This window comes from Parasteatoda tepidariorum, chromosome 2 (assembly GCF_043381705.1).
Source record: "Parasteatoda tepidariorum isolate YZ-2023 chromosome 2, CAS_Ptep_4.0, whole genome shotgun sequence".
NCBI lineage: Eukaryota > Metazoa > Arthropoda > Arachnida > Araneae > Theridiidae > Parasteatoda > Parasteatoda tepidariorum.
The window spans coordinates 15,366,773-15,384,673 of record NC_092205.1 but is presented as its reverse complement, the minus strand read 5'-3'; the positions used below and the strand labels follow the sequence as shown (position 1 = coordinate 15,384,673).

The following is a 17,901-nucleotide window of genomic DNA, read 5'->3' as shown; positions in this document are numbered from 1 at the left end:
TGAATTATTGAACAGAATTTTTGATTATTCTTCATTGATCACAATTTAACTGTGACTGCTCAGAATATCATGGGATCGATGGTCTGGTAGTTTTATTTTCTCTTCTATTGACATTAGTCCCGAATAATTATATTTATATATTTAAAATCTTAATAGTATTTTAAAAATGGGACTTCTAGCACAAACTCAATATGTTGTATATACAACATTTCTAGGAATAATCACTATAATTGGTAAGAAAGATAAACATATTAAGGTGTAACCAATTTACCAATATGTAGGTTAAATTTAAAAGTTTAAATATCGTTTTGTCTTAAATTTAAGAGTTACAAGTTTCTATTTAATGTTACTAGTCATTAATTAGTGTTTGTATGTCGGATAAATCACGATCAAATTGTAGTTAAAAATGTGTAATCATCAGGGTTTGAAAAAAAAACCCAGTTTTTTTTTTTCTAAAAGCCCAACCCACCTGGGTTTTTCATAAAAATTTTGGTGTTATTGTTATTTTGATAGTAAACACGGGTTTTTTTTTCCAGAAATATTTAAAATTTCTATTCCTGAACACTTATTAAGATTGCATTATTTCCTTCTAACTAGAAAGTTACATTATAGTAATTATAACTTGTTTTGTTGCAATGTAACCATTCTTTGGGAGGTTTCGGATTCTTACTTTATTATTTTTATTTCTGAACTACAAACCATTTTTCGTTCACAATTAAAACATCCCAAAGTTTTTTATTGCATTAACAAAGTCTTAGTTCCAGATTAACTTGCAATAAAATTTAAACTAAATCATTTTGTTCAGTTGTCAATGCAACTTAATATTCAATTTTGCATTTCAAATTTCTATTTAACTTTTGGTTACTTAAGAATTAATAAGTTTTTTCTTTTTTTGTCTGATGGTTTAATATTACGTAAAGTTAATTTCTAATAACAGTTGCCACTGGAAATAATTTTATCTAAAGCTCCTTATGAAAGTAAATATAACGCATTTGCTGTTTAATAATAATTTTAGAGCAGTAAAGTTACATACTGTCTTCAATATATTTTTATAACATTTTTCCATATATTTTTTTATAAAATGTTACATATTAAGGTGATATTACGGGATTGCTTTATATTAAAAAAATGCCACTTTTAGTTTTAAGCCATTAATTTGGAATAAAAATATAAATCATAATAGTTGAGAGTAATATTAGAAAAGAATGATAAAGAAATATTACAAATAAATACCTTTAAAATTTATGGGGAAAAAAATAGTTTAATGGTTATGTAGTTGATTAAATAACCTTTCTAATTTTTTATGGCCAGTAGAAATGTGCAGACAACATTGAAAGGTTGTTTTAGGTCATTTGATTTATATCTTACATGGAAAAAAAAAACAGTTTGGATATACATTGCATCTATAATGTTAGTTAGTTAGTTAGTTATTTGGATTTTATTGGCACAAGAGCCAGAAATGGCTATGCTGCGTAATAACATATAAAACATCGTGTCCCAAAAATAATAAATTTTCTCTAGCATAATTGCATTTTTATCCTATAAAAAAAGGTTTCTAAAAATATTTACTGCAACAAACTTAAAAAGTATTAAATTAAGCCTTATGAGAAAAATAAAAAGAATGAAATGATTTAAGGTGCCTAGATATTAAGTAGGACCTTTATTTATGTGGGATATAGTCTTATTCTGACATGATCACATGATACCTGAAATCTTTTAGAGAATCTTATGCATCATTCTAATTCAACTTTTTAGCTGTAATTCTTTTTATCTATCTGAGTGAACCATTTTATTTATAGGAAGAAGAAAAAACGAAATTCTTTTAATCAAACAAAATTTTTGGCAAGATTGGCCCACGAGCGAATATGTGGCTCATCCCGAGCAGCAAAATATAAAACTTGTTTTTCTAATAATTTTTGCAATGTCGTTTATCCCAACTTTCTTTATTTTAATTTTTTATAATATAAAAACAATTGGGAACCTCTCAATTACTACTCTTAATTTTACCAACTAAGAAAGAAAAATTGTGAAACTTAATTCAATTTCAATGAAATCATAAAAAATGGCATACGAATTCCGTGCCTCTCAAAAGTGGTCGTAAATAGCAACGGTCTTTCCTGAAGGTTTTACTGTATTTGCTTCGACTGAAAAAAAAATCCTGTTCAATAAATCTAATTTTTGTTTCTTCTTTTTTTTAAAAAAAAAACAATTTAATTATCATTTACAACCTTATTTCTGGACAGAACTCAATTATCTTCAGAGCAAAGAGATTTTATTCTTACATTAAAGAAGAATACATAAAAATTTCAGCTTAAGTTTACCTTCATAGATTTAATTCATCTATCAAGATATTCTGAAAATATTAATTCTCGATAATGATAATATAAATCCTCTTTTTATGACAAATAATAATGAAATGATATACTAATTATTATTTAAAGCAATAAATTGTATTTTTTTTCTTTTCAGCTTTATATTATTGCTTATCTGGTAAAGGTGAACGTTTTGACTTTGGATGGTAATTATTTTTGCACAAAATATTTTGTTGTTGTTGTTAAAGCTTTGTTTTTAAAAATCTAAAAAATGCAAAAGGAAGTTGAAGGTTGAGTCTGTTTATTTAGGAAGTAATGAAGAAAATATTACATTTATAATTTTTTAATGTTGCGGGTATTTTCATAAAGTGAAAAAATAAAGTCAATTCTATTATTAATATTAAAAATAACTTTTATCAAAGATGGTACAACATTTTTTTACTTTTATTACTCTATCCAGCTCTTTACCAGTTTTAATCAATGGTTAAAGGATCAATTTAAAGATCATCAGTAAAATTTGTTTATAGTATCTTACTTTTCTATTTGTGCATATTTTCTGTATTCTAAAAAAGTGATCCTTTTGTTAATTGTATTTTAAAATATCCATTTAACATCTTATCATTTTTTTTTTAAATTTTGAGAAATATAATTTTTAAAAAAATATAATTCATACCAATTTGATAATGAATTATAAATTGCATACAACAAAAATTTCTTACAATTTGAATCATTTATTGAAAAAAATTTCGAATAAAAATCATCAATAATTTAAAAAAAACATTCATTATTTTGTTTATTCTCTTTCATTAGTCTTATTTTAATTAAAAATGTGAAGCTAATTTTACTAAAGTGTTTTAATTGATTTTATATGTTTCATTTACATCATATAATTTTTCTTCTTTTTTTAAAATTAGATATGAAGATTAATTATCTGTTGATGTATTTATTTTTTCATTATTTTTGTAGGTTATTAACTGGGCTTTCCCCATTTATGTGGGCAGCGACAGGTATAGGTTTAGCCATTGCTTTGTCTGTAGTTGGAGCTGCATTGTGAGTATTAATTGAAGCTGTTATTTACAATTCTTTTTTATTTATCCTATTGTTTTTGCATAAATATTTAAATAAATTTATTGACTGTACTTGATAATTTATTTTTCAAAATCGCACTATATTTGCTGTGTTAGGGTGCACATATTTTAATGAATTCTGTTTTTTTAATACTAGTAACGATTTTTTGACTATGTGTCTTTATTTTTATAATTGAGTACTTTTTTACTATAATAGCTTCCTACTGATATTGCAATTTTCAGGCACGAGAAACATAATATTCTAAGAAGTATAAAATATGATGAAAGTCATTGCAAAGTAACCAAAAATGTAACATACAGTATTAGCTTCAATTTGTTATTGATACAGTAGGGAACCGATTATCCGGAACGATCGGGACCATCGCTATNTTTTTTTTTTTTTTTTTTTTTTTTTTTTTTTTTTTTTTTTTTTTTTTTTTTTTTTTTTGCAACCTTTAGAAAAACAATAAAAATAACTCTTTTAATGAAAAATAAATAGGGTGTCTCAAAATTCACGTAACTAAATTTTTTAATAGAGGTAGTTTTTTTTTTTATTTTTTTTTTTTATTATTATTATTATTAAAATTAGTATTTTTTTATCTAGTTAATTAATAAAATGTACATTTATACATTTTGCTTTCAAAATGAATATAAAAATTTTTCTTTCATTTGTTTTTATTTCCACTTCCTTTTCTTATTTTAGTTATTTATGCACATGTTGAATTTTGTTACAGTATTTTCAGCATGTTTAGCCTATCAAAAATTAACCCTTTATCTTTCCAAATCAAAATTAAGGTGATAATTGGTTGCCTACGAGGCCACCCCCTGCTTGATCAAGCGATTGTTTATTTTCCCATCCTTTCCTTCCTAATTTCAGGTAATTGGATCCCTTTAACCCCTTAAAGCAAGAGTTTTTTTTTTTTTTTTTTTTTTTTTTTTTTTTTTTTTTTTTTTTTTTTTTNTTTTTTTTTTTTTTTTTTTTTTTTTTTACAGAAAATGAATATATAGGTATAATGTAAGCTATTTTTTGCAATTTCAGCTATGGGAGATTTAAACAACTTGATTGCAGGTTTATTTTGAATATCAAAATATTAAAATCAATATATCAAAAAGCTAATCATCAAAATGCACCACGTGGTTTACACTAGAAAAGTGCCGCGTGGGTGTCATCTGTGGTAGATAAATTTAATTATAATCTAACCTCTCTATTTCTACTAGAATGGCTCGCAGATGGGCATTAGAAATGAAATAATGCAAGATACAAGAATGCCCGTGTGAGAGACATGGGCATGTGCAAATTTGCCAGTAACTTTCATCCGTGGGCAAATACGTTTAAGGATTAAAAAATTCGAGGGATCTTTGAGCTGTTTCACCTATTTTTAATTTTTTTTTTAATTTAACAAGTTATTAAAGTTGATTTTTCAATTCCATAGGTACAAATGAATGATTTGTTTTGGCAATTTAAATAATATTCACTTTTCTAATCAAAGTTTAATTTTTGTCATTTATTTTGTGTAATTTTCTTTGACTTGGTATTATATTCCCGGATATTATGAAATATTATTTCATATTGAAATTGTTTTTTGAATGCCTGAAATTAACTAGATGATTAATATAAGTTGCTGATTTTGTGCAAATTTTTCTTGATAATGAAATCAGATCTTAGATTGTAAATAATTTATATTTTGAAATGTTACTTTTTACCTGAAGGAATTATTGGGCTTGAATTTCGTTATTAAAGTATCATTTTGCTTGATAAACGATTGTGTGTAAGTCAATGTATGTCTTATAATTAGTGAATTTTATATATTTGCCTGATGAAATATTGGCCGTGTGTAAATGTATGGGTTACTGTTTAAGTAATTAAAGTATTATTTGTTTGAATAAATAAAGGGGATTAATATGTATGATAATGATATGATTCTACGATAATCAATATACTTATTCAATAAATTATTAGTACTTTGAGAAATATTAGTTTTGATTACATTCATTCGTTGGTGTTGCAGAACATTGAATTTCTGGGTTTATAATTATTTAGTTATTTGATTTTTATGTTTCGTTTTATTATTTTCACTGTAGCAAACTCTAATTTTATTTATATATTAAATTTTAGTGTTTTTATTGTGTATTTACACCATAAATTTACCATAAAACACCATTTAGTGTATTTAGTTTTTTATTGACCTAATTACCTGAATTCAGTTCAAAAATTTTTAAATAAACCTATTGGAACACTTAAATTTGTAGTTATAAAAAAACAGTTTTTTTTTTATTTAATTGTTTGTTCTTCATGTTTTCAAATTTTGGACTATTATGAGAAGTTAAAATAGATATTCAACATTTCAATTTTTGTTCTAAATTTAATAGTTTTATTTTTGTATTCTATTTATCGGGATAAATAGTAATAAATGTGAAGCATAGACGAACTTGTCTTGTTTATTTATGATGAGAAGTTATTTCATCTTGTGCAGTATCCTCCTATTCCATGGATTTAAATGGTGAAAAGTAAAACTTTTTGTTTTATCCATTGTCTCTAATCAATGTCATGAATCAAATGTGTTATTTCATTTGTATATTGTTGATTCTCATTGTTTGTATCTTTATTTCAAAAGAGTCATTATTTTTATTAATCTTAACTAGTTTTATTATTCAGCCACAAACTTTGTAGTACCCACTGTTAAAAGTTTTTTGAATTTTTATAAATTTTTTCTCAAAACTTAAAAGCAATAAAATGGTGGGATTTGTGGTTTTGAGTAAGTAATTTAAAACTACATGTTTTTTAGCTTTTATATTTTTTAGAATCTAATTTTATTAAAGTTTAAATTGATGAAAACCAATTATGACAATGTTCAATTTTTTTTTATATTACTTAAAAACAAAGGTGCTTATCAAAAATCTAAAACCAGGCAACTGTATACTATACTGTATATAACTACCTATCAAAAATTGTTGATTGCATGATTGTATTGGCATAATTTTGTCAGGAAAAAAGGAAGATAGATTTAGATTAATTAATAAGATAAATTTAAATGAAGATAAATATTTACAAAGCTGTATTTCAGCAACATATTTTTAAAAAAATCTAAAAATTCTGTATTGGCTTTGGTTAACAGATGTAGTTAGATGAAAAAAAGTTTGAATAATCAATGTTCCACTGAATAAAAACCTTAAAACTTATTTTAAGATATATACATGTTGCTAAGTCATATTTTTTTCTATTGTAAACCTCTTTTCTTTTTTTTTTAACTATTAACCTATAGGCGAGAACATACTAGAATTACTATCACGTAGATATGAATAAAAAATTGTTAATCACACATTTTATTACATAAATTCAGAATTTAAAAGTTTATTTTTTTTTTCATCTACCTCTATAATTTTCTACCTACAACTTAAAAATTAGCATTCTATTTTAGCACACATTTGTTAACAATTGATTGAAATATTTTCAGGGGAATCTACACGACTGGTGTGAGTATTGTTGGTGGTGGAGTAAAAGCCCCTCGTATACGAACCAAAAATCTTGTTAGCATCATTTTCTGTGAGGCTGTTGCTATCTATGGAATAATAATGGCAATTGTGTTAGTTAATCAACTGAAAGTAAGTATTATTTAGATTTTAAAGTGATATATTTATATCAGGTATATATAGAAACCAAGTAGAGCTTTTGTGTCGAAATATTTTTATGAAATAGTTAGTGTCTCATATTGTTTTTACAAAAAAAAAAAAAGAAAGAAACGAGAATAACACCAAATGTATGTAATGTCAGAAAATAATCTTTTTTATCTTTAAAATTGCAACTATTTATAGAATTTTGAATATATATAGAATAGTATTTTAAAAACTAAAAATAATGTTTTTACTGTTAAAATTGCAACCATATTTAATCGCAAAGGTATTTTACAGATTGAGTATATTGGAACTAAAAATTATAGTTTAGATTAATGAGTCCTGATTTTCTGGTACATGTTTTTCTTGACTATAAATGTTTTCTTATTTTTATTTACTGATAAACTTCAAGCTTAGTTTTTTAATAAGCTCTGTCTTTAAATTTTGTAACCTTCCATCAATTGACTCGTCTTTGTTTCATCTATGAAGAGGCAAAGACATTCAGAAGAAAGAAAGCACATGTTTAAAACCAGACATATATTCTGCTTTTTTCCGGACAAAAAGATTGCTTATCTTCGACAGAATTTAAGGGCTTAATCTATTGTGGACAACACAGATCAGGTTTAATATGGTGCGAAGGAAGAAGTTTTTTTTCTTTGGACTTTTCATAAAAACAACCTGTTTCTGCAAAAATAAAAGGGCAGTTTTTAACGAATGGCTACTTATTTTATATGGATCAAAGGCCTGGCAGGGTGGACCACATCTTTAAAAACACTGTTTATCGCCATGTGGTCATTTATCATCATATTTATATATATGTTATCTTTTTTATGTTGTCACGATAGTTCTATATTATGTGGAGTTTACCATTAAAGGCATGTTTTTAATCATCGTAAACGTCCCGATCTTTATTACGTACAGTTTTTTACTCCAGTAAACCTTTTTATCGATTATTATTCAGGGGTTATTTACTTATTTTATAATGTATAATTTCAAAACTCAGTCATTTTGGAATATTTTTCATGTTTTATTTAATGATTCATGATAAAACTTAATAATTTTTTTAAAAAATGCAAACATACGCTTTTCCTTATTTGGAGGCTATCCCCAAAATATTCATATGAAGACTTAGTTACAGTCTTTTAGTCACTTTATTAAGAAAATAAAAATTATTTTTTTAATTAAATTTTTAAAAATAGGTTGGATATGATGTAACTCATTAACATTTTTGACTAGAAAATTGCAGTAAATGCCTTGTTTGTCTTTTCTTGTACATTTTATTTTATTGCAAAATCGAAAGTACTTTTAAATATCCATTTGTCATAAATAGTGGTTTTTAATCTCTTTGTTTTTTTTCCTTTTCATTTTAATGTTCTTTTTTCTGATTATAAGGTTTACCATCTGTATACATTTATTCTTAAGTTTCTGGATTATATACAATTTAGTTTCGAAGTATTATTGCATGAAAATGGCTATAATTATCAGTTATCTTGATCTCATTTTTATGTCGAGGAAGCTATTTCTGAAGTCAGGTTAAAAAATTTCTCACCATATGTATGCATTCAAAAAATTTTAGTTTCTTAAAATCATTTTTGATCAACTTGATTCTATTTTTTTTTTTATTTTATTTATTTGAAAACATTGATTTTGAACCCATGTATAAAATATGCCACACAAAACAAATTTTTCAAAGTAGTGGATTACACTATTTCTTTTTAACCCTTAGTTTCCACATCTTAAAAATAGTGTGTACATATCGCACAAAAAACGATCTGATTTTTTTTGTAGAATTTTTCCTTGATTTTAATTTTAACCACTATGAAGCCTACCCAGTTAACCTTTATTTTCATGCTTTTGAAAAAAGCATTTGGCAAGCCATTGAACTATCTTAGAGCAATCTTTCAGAAGTTAGGTATAAAAAGAAGTTTTTTTTTTAATTCTTTAGATATTGTAACCATGGAATATTAATTAAATGGTTTGTTTAATCTTTTATTATTAGAGATTAAATTATTTTAAAAGTAGACTGTGACTATAGAAACATATTGCAACAAGTATGCTACTCAGAAAAATCTAATCAATGTTTAAATTGTTATTTAACTCTTTTTAAAATTATATTCATATATATAGTTGTAGTAATGTAAAAATTCCAATCAGGCATGTCTGGCCGGGAAGTAAAATTTAATCAAGAATACTGTAAACACCTAAAACGTCCCTGAGATTTTGACTATAATTTATAGAATACCTAGAGGGGACAGATAAATATGGCAAAGGAGAAGGGGGAGAAAATTGATAATATTTTTTAAGATTTGTTTACTTAAAAAAATAAGAATTTATGAAGTAAGCTTCGCATATTCTTTTTTGTTCTCTTAGTCAAGCTTATTTTTATTGAAAAAAGTTTATTCTGATTGTTGTGCATAAGAACTTAATTTAATAGCTTAATAAATTGCAATGAGAAAGTAAATGCAAGCGTAAGATTGTCTAAAAGTAGATATTTTTTTGCCTTTACTGCTTCAATATTTATTTGGACTTAAATAATAATTCCTAACACTTTGTTAGTAATACTTTATACTTCTGATTTATTTGTAATTAAAATAAAATTGTTGATGTAGATATGTTGTTAATGTCATTATATGCAGGTGTATTCATATATTTTTATTAGTATGCATTTGAAAAATATGTTTGGGCACATGAAAGTTTTATTTTGGGTATTGCAAACTAACATACATAACAGAGCATGCAAAAAAATTATTAGTGGAACATTTCTAATATATGTATATATATATATATATATATATCAGAAACATTACTATAACTTATACATCCTGTTTGTAAAATTTTTTTAAATGTGAGGATTCAAGAAACAATGTAAAAATGAAGAAATTAGTTTTCTAACAGTTATTTGTTGCTGAATAAAAAATAAGTCCTGTATACAACAATGTGTACAGTACACCTGCTTATTATTATATGTGAGAAACTTGAGACTTATTTGTTAAAAAAGAAATTAATCACAACTAAATAATATAATTGATTGACTATTTAACTAAATAACAATATAATTGATAATTACACTTTGATAAAAGTGCATCGTCAATGAACAATCTACTAATTCCATTGTTTATTACTTTTTTCAATGAATAAAGTTACAGAAAACTATTAAATATACAATTTTACTCTATTATGTTTTATAACAGTATTAAGGTGTCTATTAGTGATCAATAAAGTGGCAAAATCAAATCTGCGTGAAAATTAGCTTCATTTTCTAATTTATTTATTTTTTTCATACTAGTATTTTAACATTGAAACAATTGAGGCGGATCAAAAATTGAAGGCCTTGAATTTCATGTCAGGTAAGTGTTTGATTTTGTTTATAACATAATTTCTATGCAGTTTCAATAATTGTATTTATTATGTCTTGTTATTTACAGCTCAAGCTTTAGGATTTAAAGAAATTTTTAAAATAATTTTTTTTTTGTGACCTTGTAAAAATCTTAAGGACTTTAGTTTTTCAATGTTCAATGAGAAGTACTTAAAAATGGTACCAAGTCCTTGAAAACTTTAAAATGCTTTTGAAAAAAATTCGTATGAAATTTCCTCGCCATTCTCTAATTTTGCCTTCATCAATTTTTCTATGCAGAATTTCTTACACATACGCATGGAAATGAGAGAATGCTTTCTCTGTGTGTAAAACGATAATGCGATTGTTTGCTGCACTTATGTAGCTGAACTTGGTGACTTAGGCATCGCTGTACAGAAATGTTGTGTAATACATAAATACTTAACTTTTCATAATTTTACACCAATAATTAGTGTAAAAATAAATTTTACCTTTTCTGATTAATTTTCTATGAATAGTTTTTGCTGCTGTTAAGCACAATTAGATACTTCATATTCGATTTCATTTCCCACGAATTGCAAACTGCTTATGACTGTATGAAGGCAATTAACGTAATGCTTATCGTGATTTGCATTAAATTGACTTTTGATTCTTATTCACCAAAGTTACAACTCATTATTTGAAATTTTTTTTTTTTATGTTGCAGTCAGAGGTTTACATACTGTCATGTTATTTTTGTGACCTTTTCTTTTGTAAAATATTTTTATAAGAAGTAAAAAATCTTAATTTTAAAGAAAGCAATAATTATTAATTTCTAGTAATATGTACTAATATAAATGATATATTATTCTATTCATCCATCACCACATTGTCCCACATCCAATCTGTGAAAATGAGCTTAACTATTAGCATTATTATATACAGGGTATCTGCGCACCTAGAAAGTCATGAATTTCGGTATTGAACAAAATTTGTCATGATTTTAACTATTTTTTTAAAAAAAATCATGAAAAGTCATGAATTTAGGTCACTGAAAAATCTAATTTTTAAATTGGAATTTAACTCCCTCTCCCCAATTTCATGGTGTTCCGAATATCTGAATTTGTAATAAAATCCCCACTCACAGTCATATTTAATTAAAATATAAAATGTTTTTATCGTGATCTTTAAAAATTATGGTGTTCTTTTTTAAAAAATGAAAGAAAAAACATTTCCAGAGCAAATTATCTTTTAAACTTCTGTGATTTCAGAATTTTTTATTTTTATTTCATCAATTTAAAATTCTAATTGAAGCAAACCAGTCGTTGGCCAAATTTTTATTCCGAAATGAGAACAGAAAAAATCGGGAGTATTTCTTTCCGATGAACAAGAAAAGTATCTTTAGAATGTAACTCAGCAGAAAAAAAATTATTTGCTTTTGTATTTTTTTTTCAGTTATTTTATTGCTTCAACTCTTTCTTTAGTCTGTTTTTAAAATTTAAAATCTATAAATATGAAGATGCAGAGTATAACAATGTTGGTTATACCTATCATTTCAATGAATGTTAATATAATGCATTTTTAAATTTATTGTTGTGTTTTTGTCGGTAAAAATAGTAACTTCGTTAAAGTCATGAAAAACTCTTGGAATTAATCATGGAAAGTCATGAATTTGAAAATGTAAAATGTAGCAGATACCCTGTATATAATCCCTGATCATGCATAACTTTACAAAAATGCAAGACTGGGCAATATTTCAATGCATCCCAAAATATCTATATAAAACTTATGTAGGTACACTGCTTTCATTTCAATGCAGCGGAACTCCGATTAAGCAGAAAACATTTTTAAAAAAACTATATAACAATACAAGAATTTAACTTTCGAGAATCCTACGTTACCTCTGTTAACAATTTGCTCTGACAGTGACATTCGTTCAACCTAGTAACGATATTTATTTCGATATATGTTGAATGACTTTTAATTACATTACTTAATATTCACTTTTATAGGATACAAACAAACACTTTTATACAATATAAAAAACTACCGTAAAATAGTTTTCTATGGGAAAAAAATTCATCATAAAAAAAATTTTAAGTTTGCATTTGGCAGAGACTTTCGAAAATTTGAGAATACTTTAGATATTTGGCTAATAATTTCAAATCCTTAGTGCGGGCCCTATATATATATACACACACACACATACAGTATAGGTTTCTCAGGGAAAAAAAGAACATTTAGATTATGTTATATAAGCATAAAAAATATGTTAGAGGAAGAAGACTATTTTAGCTGCTAGTTTACGCATGTGGAAACTATATTGGGAACTATTTTTCATAATTGAAGTAACTAAAGCCTCTCTTTTTTCGAGTCTCACCTCAGTTGCAGCCTAGTTTTTTCTAGTGCAAGATGTATATAAAAAGACTAGGAAATTTATATACTGAATTCTACACAATGAATATTGCTTTTAATATTAAATATTGTTTGGAAATGGTTAAAATCAAAAATCTGTTCTTATTGACAAGAGATTATAATAAACTTTAAGAAGTCACTACTGTAGAAGTTTTAAAAAAATAAAAGTTGAACAATCATCATGAACTGCCAAAGTCTTCTAAATTAAGTTCCCTTTCTTTAGTTACTGTTCTATTTTTAATGGTAATATTTTATGTTTATATGTTTTTATTATAACATATAATTTTTATTTTTGCAAATAACATTCCATTTTTCTCATGGCGAGCTGTAAGTATCTATTGGTTTATAACAAAAAATATTAATAGTTCAGGAAAAATCTTTTAATCATTATATTTTTTAGGTTATGTTATGTTTGGTGCTGGTATAACGGTAGGATTGTGCAACTTTTTCTGTGGATTGGCTGTAGGCATTGTTGGATCAGGTGCTGCTTTAGCTGATGCTGCGAACCCTGCTCTGTTTGTGAAAATATTAATAGTGGAGATTTTTGCTAGTGCCATAGGTCTTTTTGGTCTTATTGTTGCTATTATCATGGTAATAATTTTATTATATATTTTATAATTATGTTTTTTTTTATAACATATATTTCTTTATAAAGTATATTTCTTTATTTAAAAATATTTCTGTTCTTTTTTAAGAAATTTTAATAAACATTTTTTGATTGGTCAAAACTATTTTGTACCACAATTCTGGGAAGAGTGGTTGGTGCTCAAAAATATCAATTTAAAAAAAATTATTTTATTGTTGGGCTTTTTACACATGGTTAGTACACAATTAAATCTTATTGTATACTAATCATGTGCAAAAGTTTTACTTCATGATTAATAAACTATTAAAATTTGCAATAGAATTTCATTATATTAGGGGGACTGGAAAGTAATGTTGTTTTGGTGCATTTGATGTTTGTTATGAAGATTTTATTTTTAATCAATAATGTATTCACCCTCGTTAGCAACAACCTTTCAATGCGGGATAGAAAAAAATTAATTGGTTTTTATGACTAATGAATATTTAATGTGCCAAAACGACATTACTTTCCGGTCTCCCTAATATTTGTAATAGTATGTTCTCTAAAGATTAACAGAAATGTAAAAAATAGTATATTATAAGTTTTCCATGGATGACTTTTTTAAGAAAAAACTGTACTTCACATCGAGTTAACTGGGTTATGTTATAAGAGCAACTATATGTAATGATGTGCTGCAAGACTATAAGTTTTTGATTTTTAACAATGCTGATTTGAAATTATGGATTAAAATGAATGAGCTTTTCTAATAAGTATTTAACTGAAGCTAGTTATTTTTTCATTCTAGATTTCATTTATTTTAAAAATATTACAGTTTAAAATATCATACTAAAGGATATGAGTTTCAATCTGTATATATAAAAGGTAAAGCTCTCACTCACTGACTTATCACTAATTCTCCCACTTCCCATTGAGTTAGAAAGCTGAACATTAGACCACGTGCTTTTTTAATGACATAAATCAAGAAAGTAAATAAAGTTTCATTTCGATATTTTGTATTTATTGGGGTAATTAGCCTGATTGAAAGTTATACTAAATAAAAAATTTACCACAATGATAAAAATTTAACATGTGAACAGCCGTTTGTCTTTGAACAGTTGACCCAATTTTTGGGTTTACGACAATTTATGTTTAACTCAGTAACCTTGTAATTTTGAACCCAAATCAGAAGACAAGGAAACTCTTCGATCAGGTATTTGCCTTCGTGGAGAACTTTTTGATAGAACTGACCCACATTTAGGTTACATGGGAAGGAAAACTACAAAAACTAGCAGGTATTAAAAAAAAACTATAGTTGTAAAGTTGAGAAAAATAAAAAGGCTATAAAAACAAACGTTTTTTGTAAAAGAGAAAGTTAGGTGGAAATCAAAACGAAAAATTGTTCTTAATTTTTTAATGAAAGATTTGACGCTGAAAATCTTGATTTAACTTTTTCACATCGCTGTATTTTTTAGAAAAAAGTGACTAAAAAAAATAATGCTCATTAGATGATTGTTAAATTATTTAGTTATTTTTTCTCTTTTTTTTCAGAACTCAAAAGTGAAGATGGGTGACAAAGAAGGATAAATCTTATTTACATAAACTATTATCATTTAATCAAGTACATCAAGTCTAATCCAGTTATTGGTGTTAGAAGTTTGTTAGAGATATTTGTGATTTGTGTGTGATTTAACTCATGATGTTGATAAGACACATTCCTATATTCATTATCATCTGTACAGGATTTTGCATTATTTAAACATTTGTATATCATTTTAAAAATTATCTTAGTTGATGTCCTGTGTTACTTCATTCTGAAGTATATTTGAATAAGAGCTTTTTATATAAATTACTCATTTGATGATTAGAAAGTTTACTACCATAATTGTTTAAATGATAGAGTTTAGGGGTTAACTATGTTTCCTTGTTATTAAAAGAAAAATAAAATTACTTTATTCTTTACTGATACCACATACTTATTTCTCTATGAATTCTAATTATGACTTTTCTTAAAAAGGAGTCTCATTATTTTCCCAAAGTTTTGATCAAATTTTATTGTATGAACAAAATACGGTATTTTGTTATTTATTTTATTATGGAGTACTAGACTTAATTACACATATCAAAAAGAATAATTTGTTTACTGATTCATTTATTGAACTTAGTACTTGCTAAGTAAAATACATGGTATGGGAAGGAATATTATCTATAATGATGATGTGTTTAATTGAATATATTAAGTAAATTGCTTAAAAATAATTTTTTTTTTAAATGTCCATTACCCATAACTTGCCATTTTTTATATCGTATGTTTAAATTTATTATTTTTTTAGACTTACACCTATTGCATAAAATCATCATTTGATTTTGTCCCTTAACTAGTTTTACCTTTTTATAAATTATTTTTTAGTACTTTGTGAAATTAACATATAATGAATTAAAAGGCCTAGAATGAAAAAATTCAATGTTCATAAATATTAGAAAATTTAATACAGAGAGGGAAAAAAATATTAAGTCTATTTTTTTGTTTTTAAAGTTCTTTCTACAAATAATTCAATTGAAATGTAAACCATTAACTGTACAAATGCATTTTTAAAAACATAATGCATATCCTTGTGTCAGCTTGCTCTGGATTCTTGATACAAAGCTAAGTTTAGCATTATGTTTAATATTACTTCTAGATATTTAAAAATATGAACTGTATAACACTTTACATTAATTCAAGCCTGGACCAGGTACTATTCTAAACAATGAATTCTAATTATGAATGCGTTGCAAATGCAGTAGTGTAGAGGTACTCTTTTAGTTACAACTAAGCATTTAAAAGAAGTTTTGAATGCATAGAGGAATTTTTTAGATTTGAATGACCTGAAAATTGTTATGAAATTACTGATCACACTCAGTAATAAAAAAGTTTTATTTGTGTTTTTACTGTTAAGAAAATCTAGTCAATACTAAATTTAAGTTAAAATTTATGTTGTTAAGTGAAATTGTGCTAAAAAGTAAAAACTTATTTTAACAGAAATTTATTTTATGCAAGCTCTATTGTAGTTCTTTTCTTTTTGAGGAAATGAAATTCATTTTAGTTTTTTTATGTAATATTATCTTAATTGCATGATGATTATATTAATAAATTTTGTCATACAATAGATGTACCACAAATGGAGAATCATTATAATTGGTGTAAATATTGGATAAATAAATTTAAGAATATTTAAAAAAAAATAGTCTATATTCAGTTTGCTTTTGTGTTACTCAAACACAAATACGTGACCCAATTAAAGTGAAAACTACTGAAGGTAGCATAATGGAGATTCCACTGCAAATTTTAAAAAATTTATCATTTTTACTAGAATACTTTTTTAAGGAGAACAAAATTTTTTACTTTGCTAAAAATTATTGAATTTTTTAAATAATATTCAAAAATTTCAAGTGACTCTGAATAAATTACTGCCAAAAGTACAACATATTTCTGTATTAATTTCAAAAACTCTGAAAATATCTAAACAATGCTCAGTTTTGGAATAGGAACTAATAATATTCTAGAGGAACATATTTTGAATTTTTTCTTTTCTTAAATTGTTGAACAAGTCATAAATAAGTCAAGTATGTCAAAAGAGCCAGTTGTTGTTCATGAAGGTTTTAGCTTCACAATTTTTAAACCACATTGCATGAAAATGGCAGTGTGGTCAGCATTACACACTAACCACCTTAACTTCCCATATAACCCTGAGTGAGCTTCAAGCAGCCACTGAAGGAAACCATAATCCAATTCTATAACAGCTTGGTGAATTTACCACAGCGTCATCATAGCTTAGATCATAAATTTGAAAAAGTCTATACCTCTTATGGCAATAAAAAATTATCTGAAGAAAAGATGTTCAGTGTTTTGGAAATTTTAGTTCTAAATTTTTTGAAAAATTAACAAAAATATAAGACATTTTTAAAAAAACTTAGAATGCATATAAATATTTAAATGTTAGAACCATAGGTCAACACAAAATATTATCAAAATTTACTTAAGCATTATTTGTCTGTAAAACATATTTTTCTTGATTTATGACAAATGATTGGAAATATACACAAAGGTAGTATTTTATCAAAATACTTGTCCCCAGTTAAAATTTATGTATTAAGTGTTTAATTTTTAAATATATCAATACTAGCTATAAAGATCTCCAAGCCAGAAGCTGAAATATATCACTCGACTATTATCATTAAACCAATTATTGTAAAGTTTAGGCTGTTTACTCTATTTTATTTTAAAATGCAATGTATTCCAGTTGGTTGCTACCAATAATTGATAGACCATTAATAAATTTTCATTAAGCAGATAAGTGAAGTAATGTCTGTTTAAACATCTCTATAATTATATGCATGTTTCAGTATTTAAACTATAATTTCATTCATAAAAGTTTATTTGTTTGGGGGGGGTTTTTTTTTTTTGCAACTTTGAGTGAAACTTATGTGTTACCAATAACTACTATACTCCGTTGCAAGTTAAGAAATGGCCTTTGCGCCATAGGATTTAAATAAGCTTTATGTGACGGCATTTAGTTCCATTCTATTTCGTTATCTTATGAATATGTTTTCAAAACAATATAAAAGCTTTAAAAGTTA

The 17,901-nt window shown here is 25.5% G+C and overlaps 1 protein-coding gene across 1 annotated transcript; it reads left to right on the top strand.

The window, feature by feature from the left end:
• The first annotated feature begins 49 nt into the window (after nucleotides 1–49).
• Nucleotides 50–16,506, top strand: LOC107441577 (V-type proton ATPase 21 kDa proteolipid subunit c''). Its single transcript, XM_016054895.3, has 7 exons — nucleotides 50–233; nucleotides 2,470–2,518; nucleotides 3,279–3,362; nucleotides 6,835–6,982; nucleotides 10,278–10,338; nucleotides 13,120–13,310; nucleotides 14,833–16,506. Exons 1-7 carry the CDS (start codon nucleotides 167–169, stop codon nucleotides 14,866–14,868), a joined length of 636 nt encoding a protein of 211 aa, XP_015910381.1. The 5' UTR covers nucleotides 50–166; the 3' UTR covers nucleotides 14,869–16,506.
• Nucleotides 16,507–17,901: the final 1,395 nt, after the last annotated feature.